Consider the following 27,390-nt stretch of genomic DNA (forward strand, 5'->3'; position numbering starts at 1 on the left):
GCGCAGAAGGCACCTTTTCTTTGCACACTTAAAAGTTTCCCAGACCTTGTCTCCGTAGTCTCCGCTTCCTGAGGCCGAAGATGCGCACTTTGGAGAAGATGTCGACCAGGTTCCCATTGCAGAGCCCCTTGTTCTTATTGGGGCTCTTCCTCCGTCGGTTTGGTGCCGGCCGGTCCAAATGCTGCTCCCGTGCCTGCCTCTTCTGCCTGATCAGCCCACTTGCGATAGCAGCAGCCATGGCTCAAAATGTCACAAGTCTGCACACACGGAGGCACAGACTATACACAAACAGCCGCCTCTCAAGAGCTCGCAGACCCGGGTCACAGTCCCATGGTGGCGGCTGAGTGCTCCGTCCGATGTGAAATGTGAAATATATATTTTTTTTGTTAGCAGATCTCTTTTTTTTTTTGTCCAAATACTACATGGTAATATTTAATAAAAAGCTGTCATCATCAAAAAAATCTTGGACATGATGATGGGGGAAAAAAATGAGATCAGTTCATGCGTAATTTCCATACATGCATCAATAGTCTTGATGGAGAGCTATGCAAAAACTCACGGAGATTTCACAGGATCATTCATACCTGCAGGGTGGTTTTGTTCATATAGTCTGTGACATGTTCAGTATAGCATCGCCTCCTTTTAATGTCCAAATACCGGCTGCATGCAGCGTCCTTGCAGCAGCAGCAGCACATTCACCCACTATTTTCCTCCGTTCGCCTTCCGTTTTTTTCTCCTCCTTCTTCCAGACGAAGTTGCTCTATCACAAGTCGCTGTTTTGGGGTATATGCATGTGCGATCCAGCAAATGGAGCGAATGCAGGCTCGCCTCCAACGAAGAGAAGACCACCACTCGAGTGAAGTCTGCAGCAGCACCGGGCGAAACGAACTCCAAGTTTTTTTTTTTTTTTGCGAGGAGCGATCCGCGACGTCGTTTTGGAGATGGAACGAAATACGCAAGTAGTGTTATATACACTGATGCTGCAGGCTGCTAAAAAAATGAATGCAAACTTGTATTCCAACTATACCTGCCGATCTGCCAAAACATATTTTCTTCACTGTATTCCATACTCAACACAACAGGAGCCAGGGAGAAGGGAAAAAAAAAAAACATCACCAAAGCTGATCTAAATCCTGTAGAGATGACGTCTGCATTGTGTGACAAGCTGCATACAAATATATAAACTTAAACCCCCCTTCGGAGATCAGCAGCAGACCCAGCACTACTGGGTTTTCCTATAGAAGCCCACGGCGTGGCGAGATGCATGTATGTATGGCGATCGGTGCGTAAAAGGGAATAAGGGAAAGTAACGCCACTTGATATATACAGCGCGATTTATTTTCCCACGCTCAAAGGAAGAAAAAAAACCCGATAGGAAGCCGCTTCAGTCTATATACCCCCCGATCAACAAATCCTACCCATCAACAAGTCCTAACAGCTCGTTAGTACCCGCCTGAGTGGAGAGGATGCCCTCCCCCCACTACCTCCCTCCCTCTCTCTCCCTCTCGACCACCAAGCCCCTGCTTGAAGGGGGAATGAGCAGCCGGGTCCTGATGCTGACGTTGGATGGTGAGATTTTTTTTATTGTTCAGTTTTTGAGCTCTATACAGCACATTTACTTTTAAACGAGGCACCACTTTTTTTAGCTAAATAACTGGAATTCTCTACAGAAATGACAATAAAGACAGAGTGGTATTTGTAAAAAAAAATAGAATCTAGAATAGAGACTTTATTGTCATTGTCATTGAAAACAACGAAAAACTGTTTAGCAGCTCTTGGCAGTAAAAGCAAACATTAAAAGCAAACATAAAAGACATTCAAATAAAAATGTAGACAAATAAAATTGTATTTCACCTCACAATTTCAGTGAAATCTGCATAGTTTAAATTAAAAAAAAAAAAGTAGATAATAACTTGTAACATGTTCTTCTACCTCATACTGGTGATAAAGAAACCCATTCCTATATTGTTTTAATTGTGAGCCCTTCAAGGCAGCGCGCTCCATTAGACTCTATGCGCTTTCAGCACCATGGACAGCGACGCCAATTTCAGCACCATGGACAGCGACGCTCATTTCAGCACCATGGACAGCGACGCTCATTTCAGCACCGCACAATGACGGAGGGAAACGTTTCATTCGGTCGGTTATGAGAATCTTTTTACTTCAACGACCACAAGCAACTGGGGATCCACTTCACGCTCCACTCCACCTTATTTCCTCTATTTTAGATGAGGAATTGGACGCGTGGGTTCCACACAATAAAAGACAAAACATTTCCTTTTCTTGTTTTTTTTTTGGGGAGGGGAGGGTTAATATCATCTAAAGTCTCAATCACAGGCACAGAAATTAAAACTCAAGAGAGCCATCTGCCGTTTGTGGCTGTAATTAAACATTTGGGCTCATAGGAGGACTGGAGGAGCGTTGTGTATTGCATGCTTCACGTGCAGTTCATTCTCCAGCGCACGCCAGACGCACCTGTTGATATCCATCCAGCTGTTTAAGAATATATAGGATGTGTTGAGCTGGCAGACATACAACTATAGAATATATAGGGTCACTATTGTTCATTCATTCCCATCACAGCAAAACAAAAAAAGGGGGTAGGAGAGTAGATGTCATTTAAAAACAGAAGAAATGATGCCCCTGCATTTACTGCCTGTAGAATTAAAATAAATATTATGTTATAGATGCCTTATCAAATTCACATTATTTAAGATCCTGCTTATTTCAAATCATGCTCAGGTATGTGACACGGTGGTCAGGTGCCTTCCTTCCTTCCCCCTCACCCCACTCTGCTCACTCGAGCTCTGGCTGCGGATGCGCACATGAGTTTATGTCCCGTGTCTGCTCCTGCCTGGTGCTGCAGCAGGAGACACTGCAGTTAACGCTCCAACCAGCAGCGGACACTGTCAGCTCAACAATGGTCCCTCACCCACAACCGCCTGCAGAGCAGCAGCAGCAGCACTGTCACAGCACTGCTTCTGAGCCGGAGAGGGTTTCTATTTCACTCACATAATCTATCTCCTTCGGTTATAAATCATAGAGACTTGCATTGCTTGAATGTAACATCACAGCTCAAAGGATGTTGGAATATTATTCTGCAGGTTTAGCAGGAAAATGAAGCAGCAGCATAATATAAGACTGTGTTCGTTCATTGCTTTTTGCAAATAGTTAATTGTATGTACTCGATAAGGATGATAATATTAGAGTCTTCCCAGTGTAACTTGACCAGCTACAAGTTTTTCTTTTTCAATTGCAGTTTGGAATAAGAATTTGTTAAATAATGAGCTTAAAAAACATGAGACAAATTGAAAAAGAGACACAATGTGCTGCAAAATGAATTAGGACCAAAGAAAACAGTGTTGAAACTGTATGCAGTATTAATATCTCATATTCTCTGCTTACAACAGAGGCAACAGACTGTGCTTGAGTAATACAAGTATCCCCATTAATTCTACAAATGTGGTAAAGAATAAAAAATAAACACATTGGGCCGGATCCAGGTTTGGAATAATACTAGAGAGGAGAGGCGAGGCGAGGCTTTGCCCTGTGGCTTTTACCTTTTTCAGTCACACAGCATGAATGCATGGACAATTAGACAAGCTCTCTATACATAGCGCAGACATGCACATGCAAAAAGTCTTACCCTGGAGGAGCTAAATATTCAGTTCAAACCCAGAGATTGCTCTCATATCAAACAGAATACAATGCGGGGTGTCAAAAAGCAACATCAAAACCTTGTGAAATATTCATGCATGAAGCAAAACGTGGGCGCACATACCTACATTTTTTTTCCTCCTACATGTGAATGCATGAGAGTCCATGGCGGTCCCATTCCAAAGACCTTTTCCTGTGACTTCTAATGCCCCATTTATACTGCCCCACCTATAGGACCTAACGTGGTTAGAGTGACAGTCTGCCCCGAGCTGTTCACGTTAATTTGTTCACAAACGCGTTAAACACTTCATTCATTCTTTAAGTTGGGTCACAGAGAAAGGCAGTTGGGTTAACACATTTGGACATTTCGTCCGAGACTAACCACAAATGAAAGAGGACTAAATGTTGCCTTAGGATCTAATTTGCAAGAAATTAGCCTGCTGCAAAGAAAACATGTGCGTTTCAGCTTTTTTTTTTTTTTTTTTTTTTTTTTTTTTTTTTAAATGTTATTTTTTTGGGGGCATTTTTTAAGCATTTTTTATTGATAGGACAGTGTTGAAAGGGGGAGAGAGAGAATTGACATGCGGAAAGGACCACAGGCCGGATTCGAACCCGGGTCCACCGCTGCAAGGGACAGAGCCTTGGCGATACATAGGCGCTCGCTCTACCGACTGAGCTAACCAGCCGCCCTGTTTCAGCTTTTTTTATACAAACATACGCATAGTTGGCCCGTATGGAAAACATGGAGACCCAAACATTCAGCAAAGCAAGAATGTGACGCAGACTTGTGAAGCCACAGCCTCATCAGGTCAAAACATTTTAATCCAATCTCCTCTGAGGAAATTGCATTACTGTTAGTTAGATGTCCTGCTGCCGAGGCAAAGCAAATGTCACCCAATGGAACCGGGATAAACAACCCATTTGATTATTGCTATTACTTTGCCTCGGGGCCATGTTCTTTTATCACCCATCCTGATAGGAAAAACAGCGAGCGGGACTCAGCACTTCTCAGGCCCATGCAGTGAAAATAAAAGGGGCTTAACTTGCCGGAATCAACTATAGACCTACATTGTTTTATCAAAGAAAGAGAGTTAATTTAATTTGAGATGAGTAATGATTTCGCTTAGCAAGGATTTGTGTCGTTTTCTTTCCTCCCTTGTTTTTCTCTTCTTCCCGATGTTTTAGCTGTTTAATCACTGAATATCACGAGTCCATCTACGGAAGCTATAAAAGCTTAGAGAGCCCGCTTATGGACTGTGAGTGTTCATGTGTATGTGTCTCATTTGTTCCGATGACTCTAATAGTTTGAGCTAATCAGTGAGCTAAGATAGACGAGAGCACATCAAGAGCTTGTGAGGGGGAATGAAAATGGAGAGCTGTTGTTAAATGGTCTTAAATTGAGAGTGGTGAGGCCCCTGGAGGTGGCCAAGGGACAGAAAGTTCAGGGGGTCATTAGTCAAAAGCCTTGACGCATTCTGGCAAGTTTTCTTTTAAATTCTAGTTGAGATCCAAAAGTTTCCAAAGATACCAAATATGCCCCGGCTGAATTCTGGGAAAATGTGTTTAATTTATGCACAATACATCTGGAATATTTCCATTTGATGGAATGGTGGAGACATCACAATCATGGAGTCTTGGGTTTGAATATTTTGTAAAAATCCTATAGACCATTTCACAGTAACGTAAACATTCCAAATGTGTCTCAGTTTATTTCCTGTTGCAGTGTTTGTGAATGACATCAGCTGACGGGAAGTAAACCAAGCTGCTGCCGAGCAATGCAAAGATCTGTAGCTTGAATGAAGAGCTGGTTGTGTATATGGCATATTGTGAGGCAGTGTAGAATAAGATAACAACCTACTTAGCAGCGAAAGCAGTGAAAACAACTGCATCAGTGCAGACAGAGCTAACAGTGTTAACCTGACGGTGAGCCGGAGGGGTGCTATGCTTCCGCAATGACGTCATCGGTTGGGAAGGCGCTGTTGGCTTTAAGCGCCGTATGAGAGCAGTGCAAAGCGTGCACAGCCAATGGGGAATGCTCACATGCACTAACGTGCGCTAACAGGCATGCGCGGCCGGTCCGGCTATCTCAACATAGCACAGAGAAGCTCTGATTACAACACGCATAGAGGGAGAGCGACTTCATTCTCTGCTCAGGTAGACATCACTCCTCTTTATCTTTACATAGCATATAGTTGTTTGATGCTACATTAATGCTCTGGATATCTTATGGAGAACCATTAAAGGGGAAACTGCAGCACTGGAAAAGCCTCCATCCAGCCTTCAGACTTAGACTGGAAAAGTGGGACGAGATCTGAGGGGTCTGGAGGCGGAACAGAAGCTGAAGAAGTTGGAGATGTACAGTTAACTGGTGCCTGTCCAATACAGTGTCTATATAATGCTTTTAAAAACTGTTCTTTAGTGCTTTATACTTTATATTCAAACTGCATACAAAGTGTCCCACGACTTAGTAAATTCAATGGTCAAAATAGTTTTGCAGCAGCTAATGGGGTCCAATAAACAAGTGTATGTCCTCTGCATAGAAATCCTCATTTAGTGAATAATGAATCCTTGAATGATTTCAGATAGATGCAATGTGACATGAAGGCGGAGCATTCAGTTCCCTTCCTTGTGACTATTGCCCCTCAGTTGTGAGGGTTTTCCTCAGGCTGTTTCCTCTCATAACATGCAGGTGAATGACTGAATGAGCTTACTGCAGTGATCAGCCGAGAAGCAATCCTTAAGTGTTGCTTTATTGCCGGCAAAACCGCTCCTGCCGCACTGCCAATGAATAATATATCTGAAAAGCATAGAAAACAACCCTGGGGGAGCTGATACATTAAGTCTCCGCTCACAGACCTTTAAATCGCTGGTTCATCATCTCATGCAGCTTGTCATAAAATCACTCAAATGTACATCACATAATCGCCTCTAGGTGTACTAAATATGCCACCAGAGAATATGTACAGCCACATTACAATATGTCTCTCTGTTGCGAGTGTGACGGGGTGCTGCCCCCTCCCTCCAGGGACGAGATTAGAGTGGGCCTGAGGTGTGGAGCCCTCCAACAGAGACATTAATGAAACACAGTGGCTTCAGACTGTGAGCTCCACTCACAAATAGCTTACTCTCAGATTGGAAAGAAAACTTAGTTAACTCTTATGTTGCTGAGCTACACACACGGTAAATCAACCGCAGTGCACGGCCTGTGCCCCTGCAAGTGAACAAATCTGTGCTTGTGGGAAGGACGTGATGTGAAGTTGTGGGTCTCTTGATTGAATTGTGAGTTTCCATGGCGATAAGGCCAACAGAGCAACCCTAATTAAGTGATCTTGGCAAGTAGAACATTGGAAAGAAAGGTCAATTGGTAAAAAAAAAAAAAAATACAAAAATGATATGTGGCTGGGAGCTTTTTTGCCATCTGCTCAGACTTTTCCACATTTAAAGGAAACCTGATTACAGCAAGTGGAGGGAAGCACAATTGCCTACGAGTGCCAGCGATTAAACACAGCCCTGCGGCCCTTCACCAGCAGTGATTGGTTAACTACCGAATAATAGCCCAAACCAGTTTGGTGCACAATTTGGGATGAAGCAAAAATGATGCCATTTGAGGGTGCTACTGTGAACAAAAGAGACACATCTGAAGAAAGGGACGCAGAGGCAAAAGAACAGTCACAATTCACTGAGGAATCAATATGCTGGTCACACACACACATCCTCTCTCTCTCTCTCTCTCTCTTTCTATCTGTCTCACACACACTGCTCCATCCTTTGATCCTATTTTAAGTCTGCAGCAGTGTTGGAATGTGCCTCGTCAGCAGCACTGCAGAGCGTGGTTCCTTGGAGAAGCCCTGGGCAGTTTGGGAGAATATCAATTAGTCCAAACCCCTCTGGCAAGGCCTGCCTCTGTAGCTGAAGGCTGACACCAAGTGTGTATAGGTGTGTACGTGTGCTTTATTGTTTATTTCACAGGGAGTAAATGTGTTGGTGCATGGGTGTGTGTAGGTAAGCAAAAAAAATGTGTGTGCCCACTTGCGAATGCATAGAGTGTATAGGTTAGCACATTAATATTAATACATTTCTGATGCAGGTGAAGGACCTGGGTATTTTCGGTGCTGGGAGGCTTAATAGAATGGTAATGAGGGTGATGTCGGGTCAGGCCGAGTTTCGTTTGTGAATTCAAAGATGTGATAAGGGGGAAAATCAGGTCAGTGAATGCCACTTTGGATGGAAAAGATATCGGTTTTCTTGCGTCTACAACACAAGCTTGCAAACACATAACACAACAAAGTCAAAAGGATGCATATTTCAAGACAATATGTCTGTTAAAGCAGCAGTGGGCAAAAAATGGAGCAAATATGATTAAAAAAATATATATCACTATATCCTGACAGTAGTGCATGAGACAAGTAATCTGAAAAAAAAAACGTGCCTTTTTGCCCTCCGGTGCTCCTAATGGCATCTGCAAGATTTCACAGACAGGAGGAAAACAACCAATCAGAGCTGAGCTGGAGCCTTGCCGTCTCTGAGCAGCTGTCAAACACTCGCAAACTCCGATCAAACTGTCAGATGTTCTCAGAAACATCTAATAGTGTACCATTTAGCTGTAAAATGAGAAAGTTTGTGACCTGGCAGCCACGTTGAGATATGTTGAGGAAATATCAAGCACTGCCCACTGGCCGGAGCGAACTTTCTTCATTTCTGAAAACATTTGAGGTGAGAAATAGTTATTACAGTAACAGAATATTGATTCATATTTGATCAGCGCTGCCTAGTTGGACAGTTTGATCAGAGTTTGCGAGTGATTGACAGCTGCCTCAGTTGAATGAACAGCCAATTGGAACTCTCTCTCTCTCTCCGAAATGACCTGTGATTGGCCAAACTCTCCCGTCATGGGCTAAGTGATGCATGTAGGTAAGCAAACAGATTATGTGTGCCGGCATAAATGCATAGTGTGTCGGTCTGTACATGTATCATAATTTTCCAATGCAGGGAAAGGGCCTGAGCATAGTGCAGAGGTTTAACAGAACTGCAATGAGGATGATGTCTGGTCAGCTCGTGCTACAATTGTGAATTCAGCAATGACTACAACAACTGCAATCAAACAAAAGTGCAACCACACAGTTTAGCCACAAACAGAGACCAACATGAGGAATTAAAAACAACTTAAAGCTGCAAAGAGCTGCAAAGTTTGAGGCATTTTTTATTAATATTAGCATTGCAGTAATAAACTTTTTGACATTACGGGAAGGACTATATTTGACTCACTGCTTAATGGAGCTTTGCATGTATGAACGACTGTATTGGGAAAAAAGAGTAGACTAAATAAACGTGCTTTGCATGTGAATTATCAACTTTTATGACGACATGAAAAATGTCTGCTTGTTAATGAAACCATAACCATAAAAAATAACGCATCCATGAAATGTTATGTCTAATAAGTGTGTTTCATATCGCTCATGTTTTAATGTTTCCTTCCTCTATTAAGGTGTGCTCATATGATATGCACCATAGATCTCCAATGAGACAGTGTGTGATTGGGACCTCAGCCACCTCTGATTGAGAGCAGCAATAAAGTTTTCCCCGAGAGACAATGAAAGACTAATGATGTCTGTAAGTGCAGCCCCGGCTAATGACGATTAGCGCCATAACTTTGGCCGCTGTGACCCTCTTGGACCCGAGAATAAAAGTGAGAAAAACAGATGATGCCTTGCCACTACAGAAATAGTGTGTGTGTGTGTGTGTGTGTGTGTGTGTGTTTGAGCTGACGGAGGTGACGGGGGACAAGGAGTGCAGCGATTAGTCTGAAGTGACGGGGTTAATATTCCAGTATGACAGCAGTCATTAACCGGCAGACATTACCGCACACTCAGACACCCATTAACACTGTCACAGATAAAATGTTACCAAAGCTCTGAATACATCAGATACTTCACGTACTGTATCCCAGGGTCTTATCAGTGGTGCACCACAGTGGTGGTGTTGTTGTTAGTCGGTGATCCCTGATCTGAAAACTAACGAACAAGTATAACATTGAAATTACAAACAATGTAAGATTTGGCAGCATCTAGTGGTGTGGTTGCAGATTGCAACCAACAGAATACCCCTCCACTGACTCCTCCCTTTCCAAGACTGCGGTAATGTGAGCTGCCGAGTGCAAAAACGTGGTAATGCCGTTCGTCTCCCTCAGAGGTCATCCTTAAAGCTACAGTAGGCAGAATGTTTTTGGCATCATTTGGCAAAAATTCCATAATAACCTTTCAGCATATTGTAATTCATGTGTTTTGAGAGAAAACTACACTTCTGCACCGCCTCATGGCTCTGTTTTCAGGCTTTTGCTAGTTTTCGCAATTTGAGAGTTCCCCTTTAGATACGACCTAGAAACAGGGCGCAGCAACGCGGCGGACTCCGTGAAGAGGATCCACTCCCTATGTAGATATGACGGACTCATTCTAAACTAATGAAAAGTTTCAGGTGATTATACACTAATGAAAACATAGATATGAATATTATATTCCACTTCTGCCAATAGATCCCCTAAAAAGTTACACACTCTTCCTTTTGTGTGCCTGTTTTTTCCACTAGTTTTTCATTTCAGAATCAGTTTGAAGAATTAATAACTGTAATTTTATGTTTTAACTTCTATAACAGACAGGTGGGTTTGTATTTGAATAGGCTGCTGTACTGATAATACATCTATTCCTACCATTTACTAGCAGGGTTGTGTTACTCTTGTCACTGCATGATTTTACCAAATTCATTTAGTATCATTGACATTGAGGTATTAGCCTATATTTTCTGTGATATTTTACAATGGATTATATCTATAGTCTTTGCTTTTGTTTCAGTTATTCAAAAAACTATGGTCAACACATTCACACGCACTCACTGCAGACACCTAAAATCACCTGTTGTGGATTTGATCATGAGCTGGGAAGATGCCCCATAATGCTTGTTTGCTTTTTACACATTTTCTGCATTTTCTTTCGGCCAATCAGCCAAATTATGTACTGCAGACACTGATCAGATTCTCCTTAGGAGACGAAATGCTGCTCCGTCCGTGTTGACACAGCATAAGGTAAGACAGCTGATACTACTGTAGTCTGAGGTAATGCAGATCACTTGTACCTTGCATATTGATGTATATCAAACATGATTATGTACCTTGGTTTTTGAGCTTCTAAGTTAAATTTAAACGATCCATGTGGTGTGGATAAAAGTTAAAGGGGGTACATCATAAAAAACTCACTTTCTCAGTGCTTGTGCACATAATTATCCACAAACTGTGAAATAAGACAACCAGTCAGAAAACGTGTGATTCAACATGACTTGCTTCCCCTTCCTATGTCACATGCATGCTCATTAAAATACATCGTCCCCAAACAGAGTATCTCCACCCACGGCTTGATGGAGGGGGTCTTAAAGAGACAGGCACTAAAATGGAGCGTTTCAGACAGAGGGTGGATACAGGTATATTCAGACAGACAGTATGAGAAAAATAATGTGTTTTTTCAAAATTAAAGCATGTAAACATCTATAAGTAGAAACCCAAAATACAAGTATGAACCTGAAAATGAGCATGATATGTCCTCTTTAAGTGTGTCAGCTGAACCAAACCACCAAAACACATTTACAAATACAAGAAATCTTACATAGAGGCACTCTGGGGTACTCTAATATTCATACTATACTGTATGTGGTTATTAGAAAACTCTGCTGCATAAATCAAGCGCTTCCTAAACTAACAGCTAGAGATGCACCATCAATCAGCAGCCGATTGAAGCCGGCCGTTTTTCATCAGTCCCTCTCATGTATCTGAGATGTCACCCCTGACACACACATGTCAGGGGTGTGGAAGTTTTTCAGCGTGAGTGAAGAAGACATAAAGCTGCAATTTGTCACTACTAAAGTCCAAAATAAGCCGTGGAGGAACAACCTTAAAACATTTGGAACAACTAACTTAATCAGACACTTCTTATATTGTAATTCATTCCCATGATGCTGCTCAGAGTGATCACAGTGACCAGCTCATCTGTCGACAGCATGGAGCACGTTATGGTGCGTTCGAGCTATGCTGAGTAAAAATGTTTATTAGGCGATGGTAAACAAAATAAGTATAACCCTATCATGATGCGTTCAAATGTAATTTTGTAAAATGTAGTTTTTGACGAGAAACTTGAATAAATCCAGTTGTTTGAAGGAGATGTTTTCACAGCAATATAAAATAGATAGAGAGGGAATTATGACCTGTTTAACTTCCTAACACAAGCTCTAAGCAGCTTGTAATATATAGTTAAAACTACTGATGCCAAGATTTTTTTAATCAAAGCAAATATTTAAATAAAAAAAAGAATAATTTATTTCCAAATCATTTGAATTGTGTGTTTTTATGCAAATAACCACTATAGATCACAACAACAAAGTGGAAGGACAACATTTAGAGTTTTTGACTTGAAATGTAGCACATCACGGAAGTGAAAGCAGCGCTTTGTTTATTTAAATGTGAAATTGCAATACAAATATTTTGTCCCTTAAATCTATGATTAATTGTGATAAATAATCATGATCTCAATATTGATCAAAATAATCGTGATTATCGTTTTGGCCATTATCGTGCAGCCCTAAAACAAGTTTCAATAACTTACCTCAAGTTCAGTTATAAAATAAGTTCTTTTATCTGAGAGTTTTGAGGGTTGATGTTAAAATTTAACATGTGTATTTTTCAGTTAATTAGTACCCGCCAGCCCGACAAATTAACTCATTGGAATTCAGTGACATTAAAGCAGCAAAAAATACCAGATTTTCCAACTCAAAACACTGTGGCTCCACAAGTTCACCATAATCACTCTTTAGGTGAGTGTGGAGCCTACTGCACCAGTAGCACTTTAAAAAGAGCTACTCACTGGTTGATCACGTTGCTTACAGTAAAAATGATCATGTCGAAGTTGCTCTTAGCTAAATACAGCAGTTAACTTGACACATATTTAATGACAGTTCCCTTACATGATAAATCAGGTAACAATGTTTTCTCTTTTTATCTATTTATTGCTATTATTATATTTTATTAACCATCTGCTGTCCTTTACCGACCTCCGTTTGTCAGTTTTACTGACCTGTGATTGACATAACAGTTTGGATGTTGTCTGTGTGTTTGTGATGGGGTAAGCTGTGAATTGAATTGCCCTTCTTGGGATCAATAAAGTTGTCTGAATCTGAAAAAACATATTGCTGTATAGTTTGTTTGTAGATGTACCAAGGTCTTTTAAACGGTCAGACAAAATAATTGCATTTGGTGAACAATTATCCATCTCATTTTCTACACCGGAGCACGCCTGCAGGCTTGCAAAGAGTATGTGTCGTGCCAGCTTCACATTATCTGCATGTAATCTGTTTACCAACCTTTGCACGTTGTTTTTAAAGTGAGAATGAAAATGCAGACCCTGTTGAGGTGATATTGACCCTCCTGTCATGCTTTAATTGCTTTGCTGCTTATAAATTGCTCTACTACTTTTCAGCCACTAGAGAGCAGTACAGAGCCCAGCAGGACACTGCTGCAGGATTACAGTGTTGATCAAGGATATGCAAACTGATCAGCACAGAGAATATATTCTGATGTTCTATTCTAAAAAAGTGTTGTCGTTTTTTTGCTAAAACAAAGGTTACAAGTCTTGTGATGGCTTCTATACTGACAACAAAACAAAAGACCTCCCCACTGAACCCCATCAACTTTAAAGAAGCAACACGGAGTGAAAAGATCCATCATATTAAACATTGAGTAGATTTCTGGGAAAGTGTCTGTCATGTTAGTCCTTTGTCCCGACTGTAACCACTACATTTAATATTTGGTATCTTCCACTGCATTTAGATAACCAGTTACTGAAGCATTAGACTGAACAAAAACTGGAACCCTTCACAAGAAACAAAACGCTCTTTGTCTGAAGACAACCAAGATGCCCTCAAGTGGCCAAAACAGGCTACATCACGGAAGCTGTGTTTGGACATGCGTGTCTGATAGTGACATCCCCTGGTGTCTCAATCAGTTTATCAAGTCACCAATCAATCAATTAACTCACAACATGTGACATGATGAAAGTAGTGGTGAACTCTATATGTGGAGATATGACCTGACTAGAGTAACTAAGTCATTAGTGATAAGCCATAATGAGATTGTGGGTTTCTCTGTGCTGTAAAAGACTCATTGATCCCCTATTGCCAACTGGTATTTGATGCATATACTGTATGTGCATACATGTATACTGCATATAAGATTTTGTGTATGTGCATGTGCATGTGTGTGAATGAGATAGATGCAGAGAGAGAGAGCGGAATAGAATAAAAAGCATGTCAGAAAAAAAAGGAAAAAAGGAAAGAAGCACTTGTTTTAATTTCCGTATGTTATGCAATGGAGGCACATACAGTAGGGCTCTACAATATATAGATCAGAGCCTTAGGACACACAGTTTCCGATAGCGGTCCGTGGTGCAGAGCCGTAGGATCATGTGAACAGAGGAGCACAGCCAGATGACATGACGGCATTGCGTTTATGTGTTTTAATTTAGAGAGCAAATCTTTACCAATCAATCACCAACCCTCAAACTGCACTATGTCAAAACAAATCACTGAGACGGAATTACACATATGTAGATAATCTCACTTTTATGGAGACATTTTTAGACCCCATTGACTTTATTTTTCTCCTGTGGCTATTTGCCACAGGATAGAGGGATAGTTTGGGGGTTTTGAAGTGGGGTTGTATGAGGTAATTATCCATAGTCAGTGTATTACCTACAGTAGATGACGGTCGGCATGCCCCCAGTTTGGAGAAACAGACAAGAGTACCAGCACGGGAGCAAAGCAATGTACTGCTGTGGACGGGGGGCAGCAGCAAAATGTAGCACCTAAAAAACTCAACATCACTTTAAGTGTAGGCTATAGTTTCACCGGTTTACTTAGCAGTGAGACAGCTACACGGTCTATGTTTCCAAAGGGAAACTGAAGCCGTTAACGATGCTCTCGCCAAAGCAACCAGACTCCAGTGAAAAAAAACTGCAATTTTACCTCGCAGTACACGGGAGTTGCTGGTCTACCGCTGCCATGATCAGTTAGTTTGTTCTTGTTATTGTTTGACTTTGGTTTGTTCGGATTCTCCAAAGTCACACAATAGCACAAACTGACAAACCGTACAAAGCAGCGGCAGGCCAGCGACCCCCGTTCTCTGTGAGGTAAATTTACAAGGTTTTTACAATGGAGTCTGGTGGCTTTGGCGAGAGCAAAGATAGGTACAACGGTTTCAGTTCCCCATCAGAAATGGCTGTCTGACAGCAAGGTAAACCGGTGAAAATATTCAAAATATTTATTTATATCTAATCTAATATTTTTTTTAGGTGAGCCTTTCTTTTAGGTGGCTAAAATACGTTTTGCTGCCCCCGTCCACAGCAGTACATTGCTTTGTTTCCATGGGGTAACTCCTGTCTGCTTCTCCAAACTGGGTGCGTCATCTACTGTAGGTAATACACTGACTATGGATAAGTACGTCATATTACCTCACTTCAAAACGCCCAAACTATCCCTTTAAAAAGGTCTTGGTAGAGAGCTAAGTTGAGCAGGTTAGAAGAGAAAAGAAGTCTCACGAGAAAAGCAGCACAATAGACAGAACAAAAACAAAAATCAAAGCCTAAACACCATTCTTTCTGTTTATGCCCCAAGGGCTGAATTAACATATATGCAAATCAGGATAATGAAATAGCAATGATAGATATGGAGGCTTTATTAAAATGGAGGGATGAGTACCTTTAAGCTGTTTTTTACCCCATGTCAAACTGAAAGATATAAAAGAGCGGAGGGAAAGATAAAAAAGCCCACTGTCAAATAGAGTGTTTCATTTGCATGTCTGCTGTTAGGGCCTAATGAGAAATGACACATTTGTAATTACAGTGGACTATAATTAGCTGGTGTGTAAGTGAGATGCCAGAACCCAGGTCTTTATGACTGGGCTACACATCGGAGAGGATCTGTTAAAGCCATTTAAATGTAAATAGAAAATTACTTAAAGTTCATGCAAAAAAAAAAAAAAAAGCTTTCAGATTGTAATTTTCTTTCCACATGAGACAGACTGCTGGGATGGGACTTGGTTTGAAAGCTCAAAAATTGGCAGGACAAAGCCTGCAATGTGGACACCGATGTTGGCCTTCACTGTACCGCTGAAGCTCACTCACCTCCTCCATCACGCCTACCTACAGAGGAGGTGGAGGAGGACGAAGAGGAGGGACATGTTTTTATCTCGGGCCTCGGGATATAGAAGAACGAGGTTTTGGCAGGCGAGAGGACTGCAGATGATGTTGATGATGACGTTTCTGATCGCTGCGTGGCCAATTAGCCTAAAGTGATACTCCACCTCAACTTTGTTTTTGAGTATCAAACATCATTATACAACTTTGTATACTTGCCAGGTGGTTGTAAAAAAAAATAGTAGTTTACTTTTTTAGAAATAGAGTGGCGTTCTTCAGCTTGAATTCATGTTGGTTGCAATGGATTCCAAATAACACGTTTTCTCTGTGAAAAAAAACTGTATTGCACTTTGGTACAATGGATGCATACACTTGGAGTATTTCCATTTTATACCACTTAATCCTTTCACTACATTCCAGAGGAAAATATATGTTAAGCCATGGCATTTATCTGATAGCTGTAATTGCTTTGCAAAACATAATGTCAGTTTATGAAGCATGTAGCGTTGCTATAGATCAAACAACCCAGGAGTATATAAAGCTCCTCCCCAACCAGCTACACTGTTAAAAAGCTGCTTAAATGTGAGTCCACAGTCAACAATAATAATCCAATATATCAAATACATAATAATAATATAACACTCTCAACAGGGACATTCTGCATTGTTAGAACTTTTACTTTTGATACTTTAAGTTAATTTAGCTGATATAAATCAGTGGGCAACCTCCGGGGTCTGAAAAGTGAAGTCAATGCTGAAGTGCCTTAAACTTGCATTCTTTCTAATAGCCAGCAGGGGGCGACTTCTCTGGTTGCAAAAAAGAAGTGTGATTGTATAGAAGTCTATGAGAAAATGAGCCTACTTCTCACTTGATTTATGACCTCAGTAAACTTTGTAAACATTTATGACTCAATCGCTAGTTTCAAGTCTTCTACAATACAGCATGATGTTCATTTAGTAAATTACGGTCCCATTTAGAGTAACACAGACCATAAAGCAGGGTATGCTTTAGGGTGTGGCTACATTGTGATTGACAGGTCACTACCACGGCGTTGTCCGGTCTGGGAGTTATCCGCGTATTCGCCTCATTTTGGTCGCCAAAATATGTCTTATTCTGTGTTTGGTTGGCCTCTCGTGTCACTTCTGGTTGCAAGAAAACAAATAGGCGACGGCCAAAATGCCAAACTTGAGGCTTCAAAATGGCACTCCACACACCAGTGGGTAACATCACGGTGACTATGTCCACTTCTTATATAAAGTCTATGTTAAAAATGTACTTACTTACTACAACTAAAATGTTGATGTAGGATTTTTACAGTACTTGCAACGGAGCTTTTGTGTTTTCATTTTTTTTGTGGTATTGCTACAAGTACTCGGATTATTTACGCATTTCTTCCACCTCTGTTCTTCAGCTCCGTATGTTCAACACAGTCATTGTTTTGCTAAAATACAATAATACTAAACACATATCTTCTGTTGGAGCTTCTAGGGGGACAATATTGCAACAAAAACACAGAATATAGAAAATATGAATGGCTGGAACATACTAGACATAACACGGTAGATGTGGCATAATGACGCAGCAGCGGCTTCAGGAGCTTCTGTGAATGTTTTGATACTTGTATCGACATGAAAACTTAACCTTTGGAATCCTTTGTGAAGAAGAGAACTAAAAACCTTTCACATCCAGCGTTCAGGCTGACATGAGGTGAGTATTTGATGAATAATTTGGGGTTGAGCATTTTAAAGACAAATGAAGACTGGAAGGTTTCATATAAAGATCGGCCAAAAAAATACAGGATCACTCATTTCACAACAATCATTTATGGGATGATTTTTTTTATCAACACCCCAGAGTGCAAAATGGGAAGATTTTAAAGAAGCAACAGTCTTGTTGGAATATAGTGGTATATTGAGGCATGATGATGACTCCAGACAATGTGAATTTCACAAGGAAAAAGCCCATTCTACTGGCTAAACCACCAGTCAAAATCACATCACACAGTGTCATCACAGCAGAGCATTGTCAGGGTGATGCAAAGCATGTAGCAGGTGACTGAGGCATTTCCCAGAGGATGCATGTTTTCCCTGTTAAACCGTTGTTTCAGTGTTTTTCCAGCCGATAGAGGAGCTGACCTTTCGACACGGCTCTAAAAATAGCAGCATCCTCAAACAAAGGGGAGCTCCCGGGATAAGTAAGACGCTTTGTGAAGTACAGGTGCACACAAATGTCTGCACTCACAAAAGCTGATACACACATTGCAGGCACATTAGCGCACACACACACACACACACACACACACACACACACACACACACACCACATTGCCCTCTCCATCAGCCCCCCTGACACCTGGTCAATTTCTGCTCAGGGAAATGCGCTCCTCTCCTATCGACGAGCTTGAATTAGATTGGTTTAACTCATCTGTCTTATAGAGAGGTCGGAGTCTTGTCTCTCCACAGGCTAACAGCGAACACGCTGTTTTTTTTGTTGAGGATCAATCGCAATTGTTAGCATGCATAAATGCATCTGTTCACAGGATAACAGTGCTGTCCTCACTGCAGCTTTTAGTGATGAGATTCTGGTTATTTCTGCTCGTACTCTTGTAGCAAAGCAGTGAGGATGAAGGTCCTGATGGGATCACTGATCAGACTACAAACCCCCTAATCACTGTAAAGAATCCTCCGTTGATGGCACTGGTACTGTAAAACCCGTCGCTCTTACACTTGGTGCAACATATCGTCATACAACGGTTCCTATGATATCTTACAAAAATGTATTCCTCATTTTTTGTGAGTTTTCCTACGAATGTCCAGCAAAACGTGTCAATTTCCGCTCTTTACATGCATACAGTCTTTTCAAAAACTAAACTAAACTTCCGTCTTCACAGGAAACAACTTGGTAAGGTTTGGGCAACAAAAGTACTTAGTTATGTTTAGGAAAATATTGACTTGGTTAGGTTTAGGCAACAAAACTACTTAGGTTTAGGAAAAGATCCTGGAAGTGGCGTAACTTAAGGGCAGAAGTTATGTGACTCACATGGGATACAAACAGCGATCTGCTGGGCAAAAGTCTAGTGTTTTTGGACCCATCCATCCACCCTGACCTCCTCCCTACATGGAGTTTGTTGCTCTTCATACTTCCTGGTTCACGATTACAGGGAGTACATACAAATTTATTTTGGGGGATGCATACGAATCACAGTGCATTACTTTTCAAAGGTATAGCTACGAACGGTGCATGAGAACAGCCTGCCATGGCAATAAGCACGATAAAGTCTCAAATATCGTGTGCAAAGTTAGCCACAAAGCTGCACCGATCCATATATTTTTTACAAACAATCTAAAAGAAATACTACATCTAATATTAACATAGCTCACAGCGACAAACCTGCAGAAGGTTCACCTGACCCAGGAGTTCCCTCATCTCTCGTTTTGGTGTCTTTCAGCTCACTCGTTGTTTTGGTATTATGGAAGCAACTTTACTGTTTTGTTTCACTCTCACTGCTCTCATCAAAATGCTTCCTGCTGTTTTTTTAGCAAAGCTCTCATAAACCCGATGTAGGCTACTTGTACAACACCAGACAGACAAAGTTCAGGACTAGCTGGTGAACACTGTGGAGCATTTAGCAGCTAAAATGCCAGATATTTCCATCATGTGTTGGTGAAGTCCAAAACAAAGCTAAAAGGAGAGTCAAAATTACACTTACAATTGCCAGGTGGCCAGAAACGCGACTCCAAATGAATGTTCAGCAGTGTGACATAATTGTGATTGGCCCCGGTACAATTTTTTTCTTGGGCCCTCGCCCCAAACACAAGCACATAGAGGCTCACCATGCAACTTCCATACCAAAAACCAGCCTTAGATCAGCACCACAGACAGCAGCCGAAGCCAAAATTTCTCAACACTAATTTAACAGCCTGCCCTGGACTCAGCAGCCAAATGTTCTCGCAGAGACAGATTACAATAGGTGCACATTTTTAAACATATAAGACATAACAATTACAGTGCTTTAGATGTAAATTCCTGATCCCACACCATAATAACAAAAATAAAAACCAGTACTCCCCCATTAGAAGTTTATCCTACAGGTCTTGTGCTCCGCAAAGTCATTAACAACACTGCTTAAGAACCATTTCCTTTTTTATTGGAATGTCCTGGTCGTGAGCGACGCAGCGCGATGTGGCACGCTGTTTTGAGCTGAACTTTTGTCAGACGCCCAACTGTGTCTATTTATTCCTGTTGCTCGCCTTGAAATCGCCTCAACGGACCAGGAAATGAGGAGTTATCTATACAAAGAAGATAACCCGAAATGAGGAGTTATCTATAAGATACCTCCTCATTTCACTACAATAACCTAAATAAGGTGGCAGCTGGCTGGAAGGGAGATCGCCGGGAGCTGAAAATGTCCTACTGCTATTGGCTATATTGGATGTTATTTCCAGTAAATATCACAATATTAAACGTGTGTTTTCTGTTTAAAAAGAACAAACGAAGGAAGATAAGTGGTTACATCTCCAGTCTGATCTCGAGCACACAGCTGATAGGTAGCCTATGTGGTTTGTTTACATGATGTAACAGAAGTGCATATAATGGATTCAGTGTGGACCCAGTGTAGGAAGGTGATTTTTGGGCCCCCGACAGGTTCTGGGCCCCGGTTATGGCGCACCGGTTGCACCGTCGATATTTACGCCACTGCTAATGTTGCTCCATATCTGCTGGATATGTAAATAATAGGCACATTTTTGTTGCTAACACCAAACCAACTTTATATGCTGATAATATGTCAACGGTGTGTTTACCAATTTACTACCACGTTCACTTCACGTCTAAAAGGGACACAAGGTGACAGTCAGTGCTCAGCAAATTCCATAGTAATCTGTCCAATAGATTTTGATATTTCTTGTGAAAACTTTGGTGATGATGCTGGTGGAGTAGAAACCAAAATATCAGTATGTGAACCATAATGCATATGCATATTGTATATTATAAATTGTATATTATAAATAATAATTTGTGCATATAAGAAAAGATAACAAATAGTCAATATGATTAAGTTAAATATGTAAGTAATTAATTGGTATTCTGGATTGATAACAAATTTATATTTTAATAAGAATAATTATATCAGTAATTAATTTATATTTCTGTATGACACAGATCAAAAGGTAATAATTATAGTTAGAATAATTTTAAATAATAATAATTATAGTTAGACAAATTTAATTACAGTATATGTATGGCTCAATAAGGAAGCTGGTTAATATTTATTAATTGATTTATGGAGAAGGGGTGGTGTTAAATAAGTTTATACTTCTCACTCCTTTTCGAATATGTAAATCAAGGCATCAAGTGTTTGACAATTTATTTTTCTTATGCTTTTCATTGTATGTAAATATTACTTGTTTATGACTGTCCATTTGTTGGTATGATCATTCTTTTTCTTTATTTTTTATTTAATTTTTTTGTATTCTACATGTTCGAAATAAATTTTGAAATGAAATGAAATGAAATAAATATACAGAGAAAAATTCAAGGGCAGTAGTTGCTGATATATTTGGTTCAGGACAAATGTGAGGCTGACTGATGGGAAACAGCAACCTCAGGATGTGACACTATTATCACACACATGCAAGTATAGGCCTATAACTATAGAAGCTGCATGCATAAAAGTCCAGACTTTGTCAACGGAGAGACCAGGTATACATTCAGTCCCCTGAGTTAAGCTATTCCATCAGAAATCTGTTGATTCACCACACAGAGAAGTCGGTTCAAGTCTCTCACTCTGACTCTGTGTTTTGGTCTCTTTCTCCGTTTGTATGCGCGCTGAAATACACGTTTGCAGAGGGACGTAGGGAGGGATGGTGCTCCTTAAGAAAAACTAAAACAGACTCTGCAGTGCAAGCACACCGTTGCTAAGTAACACACAGGAAGCTCCCAGAAGTACGCTCCAGTAAGTTCTGTGGCTCGTCACAAGCCTACACATGGAGCACAGGTAAACATACTCAGTCAAGTTTGCATGTCTGCCTGTTTCCCACAGTACACCCACATGAGTAGGTTGAGCAATAAACATCCTTAGGGCACTTCTGCTGAGGGAGATTGTTTTTTTTAACATTTGCATACGCCATCTTGACATATATATCGACACCGTAAGTTTTGATGACATTTAGTGTGCAACAAAAAGCAACAGAGAGAAAAATGTGATAGACTGTGAGTGAAAAAAATGATAAGAGTATGAGAATGAGTGAAGACAGAGAGAGACAGACAGAGAGAGAGAGAGAGAGAACAGCGCTGTGCTGCAGCAGCAGAAAAGCCAGGCCATGTAATTTATGGGAGCCCATACTCATAAAACATGAATCTTGTCCATGAAGTGCTGAATCACTTGGTGTGCACACCCCCACCGGTCCGCCTCTCGCTCCCACATATATGCATGTGTGTACACAAGCAAATATGCACAGTAGGGACACACACTGTGCCCACCCACACGAGTCCTTGTCCCATTCACACACTCCTCCGACATGATTCCACTTTACATGAAGCACCTTTCTACCGAAACCTGTATGATATATTGACAAATTCAATATTGAGCGCACACACACTGCCAGCTCAGAGTTCTGTCTGTCCGACTCCTTCTACTACCCCCGACTCCTGCAGCACCCACCTACTCCCTCCTTCCGCTGCACTTGATGTGCTAGCTAGAGTATTCCCAATAAAACTATTTTATTATGAGCCCTCTCCCTTTGGGTCGGAATGAGTAAGTGGCTGAGTTCAGCTCTTCAGCGCGGCAGACACTCGATACGAGCGTTAGCTTTGACTTCATCAGGAGAAGTCAACGTAGCGCAGCATTAGCTGATTAAATACAATGCAATCTAACCCATGTTAAATGGGTCGGGGGTAACACATTCATGTTGGGGATCTATTTGTAAATGCATTAGATTTTACTCTGAAGCATGGGGTACTTTTGAGAACCGTTTGTTTGTCTTGGATCTCTCCTTACTGTATGTCGTGCTCTACAGCAATTACCACAGCTAAACAATATATATAAAGCTCTATTATGCTCCATAACTTCCAGAGTTGAAAGTAAATGATTGGAGGGATACCAAATTAGAATTAAATTATTTGTTCTACAGTGTCACAGTCAAAGTCTGCTGCCAATTAGAGAATGAGCACAAACTCATAAACTCAATATTTATTTGGCATGCTGCAGAGGGGGAGTTGTTGCACTCGGGAGCTGTCCAAATGTTTCATTTTCAGCTTATTCATGGTGAGCGTTTTATCACGAGTGTTTAATGGCAGTGGCATTGCTACTGAGAAACAAAGCCAAACAGTGAGTGCAGGAGCTCCTGAGCGTCCACAGGGAAGATGTAAGTTGCTCTCTCCGAGGCAGCTCTACAAACATGCTTCAATCACGTCTCACTCTTACTTCACTCATTTTGTTCTCCAGATTCCTGTCTTTATCGCTATACTTCACCATCATTTGCTACAGTAAACTAACAGTGAGCAATGCTGAGGATCAGCAGCCAATTAGACTGTTATCAGGTCATTAAATGTGCAATAATCAGTAGTTACACAGTTTTTTTGAATACTCGATTGGTCAATCACAGCTTTTTACGCTCTTTTTTCTCTTTATAGCAGACCGTTGCTATTGTCGCAGTTCTGATGTCTGACTCTGGTGGACCGTTTTTGTGTCAAATTATTGATTTCTTAAGTAACTGGCCGTGTAATAAGCGGGATAATGTATAACTAGCGGGACATTGTTGTATAATAAACCCCTTCAGGGCGTTGCAAGACCTCTCCGCTTCACGTTGGGGTCCACGGGGTGCCGCATCGCCCTGTCTGGGCTTATTTCACAACAATGAATGGCTCGTTGTACATTATCCCTTACTTAAAAGCATTAAAACAAATTTGCGTTAATTATCGCGTTAACTTGACAGCCTTAGCCAAAATACAATGTTTTTCCCTGAACCTCACTAAGTGGTTTTGTTGCTTAAATCTAAAGAAGCCGTTTTGTTTGTGTCCAAAACGTAACGTCTCGTGCAGTTCTACATTTTTGAACCTTTTGCTTTAAGTTTCGCTTTCACTTTTACAACGTAGTTGGCGTATAGAAGGCCCCTGCTGACCCACAACTATCATGCTCATAGCGAGCGATAATGCACATTTAACGGCCTGATAACAGTCAAATCAGGTGGTCCAACACACTGGCTGGTACAGTAACAGAGAGATGAGAGAGTGTGTTCACACGCAGAGGGCACACATTGATCTTTGCTGCATAGTAATAAACAGTGGACACTTTGTTGAATATTCATGACCCTCCGTGCTCCAAGGTGATGAGTCTGGAGGTGGACAGGGGGAAAAACCTGTCATTGAGAGCGCACCAGGGCATCATGGGAGGACTGTGAATCCTGTGGCTGGTCCACTCCACTCACTCACTCACCCACCCACCCTCTTCCTCCTCCTCCTCCTCCTCCCTTTTCTCCTTCATTTTAAAAGCACTGCGAGGCAAAAAAACATCATTCCAATATGTTGATCTAAGAGAGGTCACTCATGCACATTGCAGGAAAATACACATTTGCGAGGTCAGAGTGGAGATGAGAATGTTTTATATATGAGAGGCGCTCACATGAAGTGGATGAAAATGAGAGGGAGTGAATCACAGGGAGCACATGAGGGCAAAATCAGCTACTTCTACCAAACATATAATAATAACATAGTAATGGGCTTGTTTTCAGCTTTTATGATGCATTAACATTCTCAGTTCAAATAGAGCAAAGCCGCCCTGGATAATTAGCAGATCTCTCTTCTGCCTGTCACTGACACTGACTCGTATATTTTAAATAAACACCTCTGATCTCTTTAATTCGGCGAGGTGCTGCAATATCGCCACCCCTCCCTTGTCATCACTTATTCTCTGTTTAGCGTGAGAAAAACGCAGGCCATTGTTTTCGGTGTGTGACCGCTTTGCAGGCATTGTGAGAGTGTGACAGCAACACTTTGACGTGTGTTATCTCATAACCAGCAGGTAATTCATCATGTATATATCCCCAATAGAGGCCCAGTCCTTTGTGTTAAAAGCCTCTGGAAGACCTACACTACACAGTGGTGTAAATCACCAAGACAGAATCAGGGCTGTTAGAGCTGGCCTCGGCTTTCAGTACGCTCCTATCTGTTTTAAAATATCCTCTGGCCTCTTATAATAAACCCCCCTCAATTACAAACAGCCTACTTTGAGAGGCACCTACCTAAACAGTTCACACTGAACTCAAATCTGTGGACAGTAGAGACTGGTAAAGGGACTGATCACATCCTTGAGTTTACTTCAAAGTGAAAGTTGAAGAAGTAGAACAAATGCAGATGCTGAAACTTTTGGATCTGTGTGTATATCTGGGATTTCGCCTGCGTGAAGCACATGAGCATGTGTGTGAGCAACATTGTGTACTCTGTCTCAGACATAGACTGTATATAAGAAGTGGAAGTAGTCACGGTGACATCACCCATTCGTTTGTGGATTACGGTTTTGAAGCCTCAAGTTAGGCAATTTGGCCGTCACCATCTTGGCTTTTTGGAACCAGAGGTAACATGAGAGGGTGGAGCAAACTACAACCGAATCAGTGTTAGTGTCGTTAACTAAAACTATGACGAAATATGTTCGTCAACGACCTATTTTTCCATGACCAAGACGAGACGATGACGAGACGACAGCGCCGGCATTAAACACTAACATTGACAATATCAAACATGCAATATCGTTGACATAAAAATAGAAACTAAAATGTAGTTTAAAAACTTTACCAAAATCTCTCTGTATTTTTGGCATCTTGCACCGTCTCCTCCCCTCTCTCGGTCACTCTCTCCGTGTCTCAAACACACTCTAGTCTCACTTCTCAGTTCTGACTTGTGCTATGATAATGATAATAAAGTTGGCGGGTCGGGTTTGAGTGGTTGTTTAACGCATATGTTCGCATGTTGGCAGTGTGGATTGGCTCTCATAACGGACCGGTGGGTGCGACTGAACTGCGCATCACTAATGAGCACAGTCAGGAGAACATGGAGTAACTGCAAAGCTGCATTCAACAATTTGTCTAAAAGTAATGACTAATAGTTGACTAAAAAGTAATAACTTTTCGGCGACTGAAGCTGGACAAAAATGCTTTGAGTTGTCGTTGACTAAAACTAAAACTAAAATGACTAAAATAAGACTCAAACTAATAAGCATTTTCGTCTTAAGACTAAGACTAAATCTAAAATAGCTTCTAAAATTAACACTGAACTGAACACTGAATCAGACATTCTAAGGCGACCAAATTGTTACAATTAACTTTCAATAACTGAAAACACAATGTGAAAGGGTTAAAGTTGTAAGACGACAACACACTCAGACCGGACAACGCCGTGGTAGCGAACTGTCAATCACAAGGTAGCCCCGCCCTAAAGCATATCCTGCTTCATGGTCTATTTGACTCTAAATGGTACCATAATGTACTAAATGAACATCATGCTGTATTGAAGAAGACTTGAAACTAGCGATTGAGGCCATAAACTCATGTTTACAATGTTTACTGAGGTCATAAATCAAGTGAGAAGTAGGCTCATTTTCTCATAGACTTCTATACAATCAGACTTCTTTTTGCAACCAGAGGAGTTGCCCCCTAGTGGCTGTTAGAATGAATGCAAGTTTAAGGCACTTCTGCACTCGCTTCACTTTTCAGAACCGGAGGTTGCCGCCTGGGTCTCAGAGTTAATCCCACCGAAGCAACAGTAACTACAATCAATAGTTCCTTCCTTCCTTACAAACATGTTAGCTGGGATGTAAATTGAGAGCATATCTATAATTAAGAGGAGCACAGACACTCAAACACACATCGGTGGAACATTTAATCAACAGCAAATGATGTCGATAATTATGTAAAACTATGCGGTCAGAAAGGTGCTACTTATGAAATCAAGCAGTGTATTTTTGAATCGATTAGCGAGTTGTTCTTTATTGATTTTTTTCTTTGAAAAATACTCAGCATCAATCAATAACTCCTGCCACCGGCAGTTACAGACGCGTACAACTGAATATAAACAGATAAGAGGTTACGGTGCAGGTGTAGTTTGCGTGTTTTTTTACTTATTACTTAAATTATTATTGAAGTTCTGATGTTGAAGGCATGATAACCTGAACATTAATAGCATAACATTGTAGAATATTTAAAGTGTTAATTTCATCTGATAAGTAAAACCTTAAAATGCAAAACAAAACAAAAAAGAATAGTGCAAGCAAATGAGTGTGTAGGTGCACAGGGATAGGAAGGTGGGCTGGTAGAGGGCGCTTTGCCAGGACTGCTCCTGTGAGCTATGAACATCCTATATCCAGCTCCATATGTCCTCCACCTGAGAACAGATTTACGGACAAAACGCCCCACTAACACATGTGGGGCTGTTGATCCATGAGGACAACTTTATAAACAGGAGACTTTGCCAAACACATCAGGGCACTTTGCAATGATTATTGCTCCTAAGAGGACTA

The 27,390-nt window shown here is 41.1% G+C and overlaps 1 protein-coding gene across 3 annotated transcripts in view; it reads right to left on the reverse strand.

The window, feature by feature from the left end:
- fgf14 (fibroblast growth factor 14) overlaps positions 1 to 27,390 on the reverse strand; it is a 133,011-nt gene that overhangs the window by 47,267 nt on the left and 58,354 nt on the right. Inside the window, exon 1 of one of the 3 annotated variants that reach the window (XM_037789491.1) lies at positions 46 to 1,416. The exons of the other annotated variants lie outside the window; for them this stretch is intronic. Within the exon in view, the coding sequence (XP_037645419.1) occupies positions 46 to 238 (193 nt within the window). The 5' untranslated portion in view covers positions 239 to 1,416. Of the gene's footprint in view, positions 1 to 45; positions 1,417 to 27,390 lie in introns of those variants that run through there. 3 annotated transcript variants of the gene reach the window in all.

This window comes from Sebastes umbrosus, chromosome 13 (assembly GCF_015220745.1).
Source record: "Sebastes umbrosus isolate fSebUmb1 chromosome 13, fSebUmb1.pri, whole genome shotgun sequence".
NCBI classification, from domain to species: Eukaryota; Metazoa; Chordata; class Actinopteri; order Perciformes; family Sebastidae; genus Sebastes; species Sebastes umbrosus.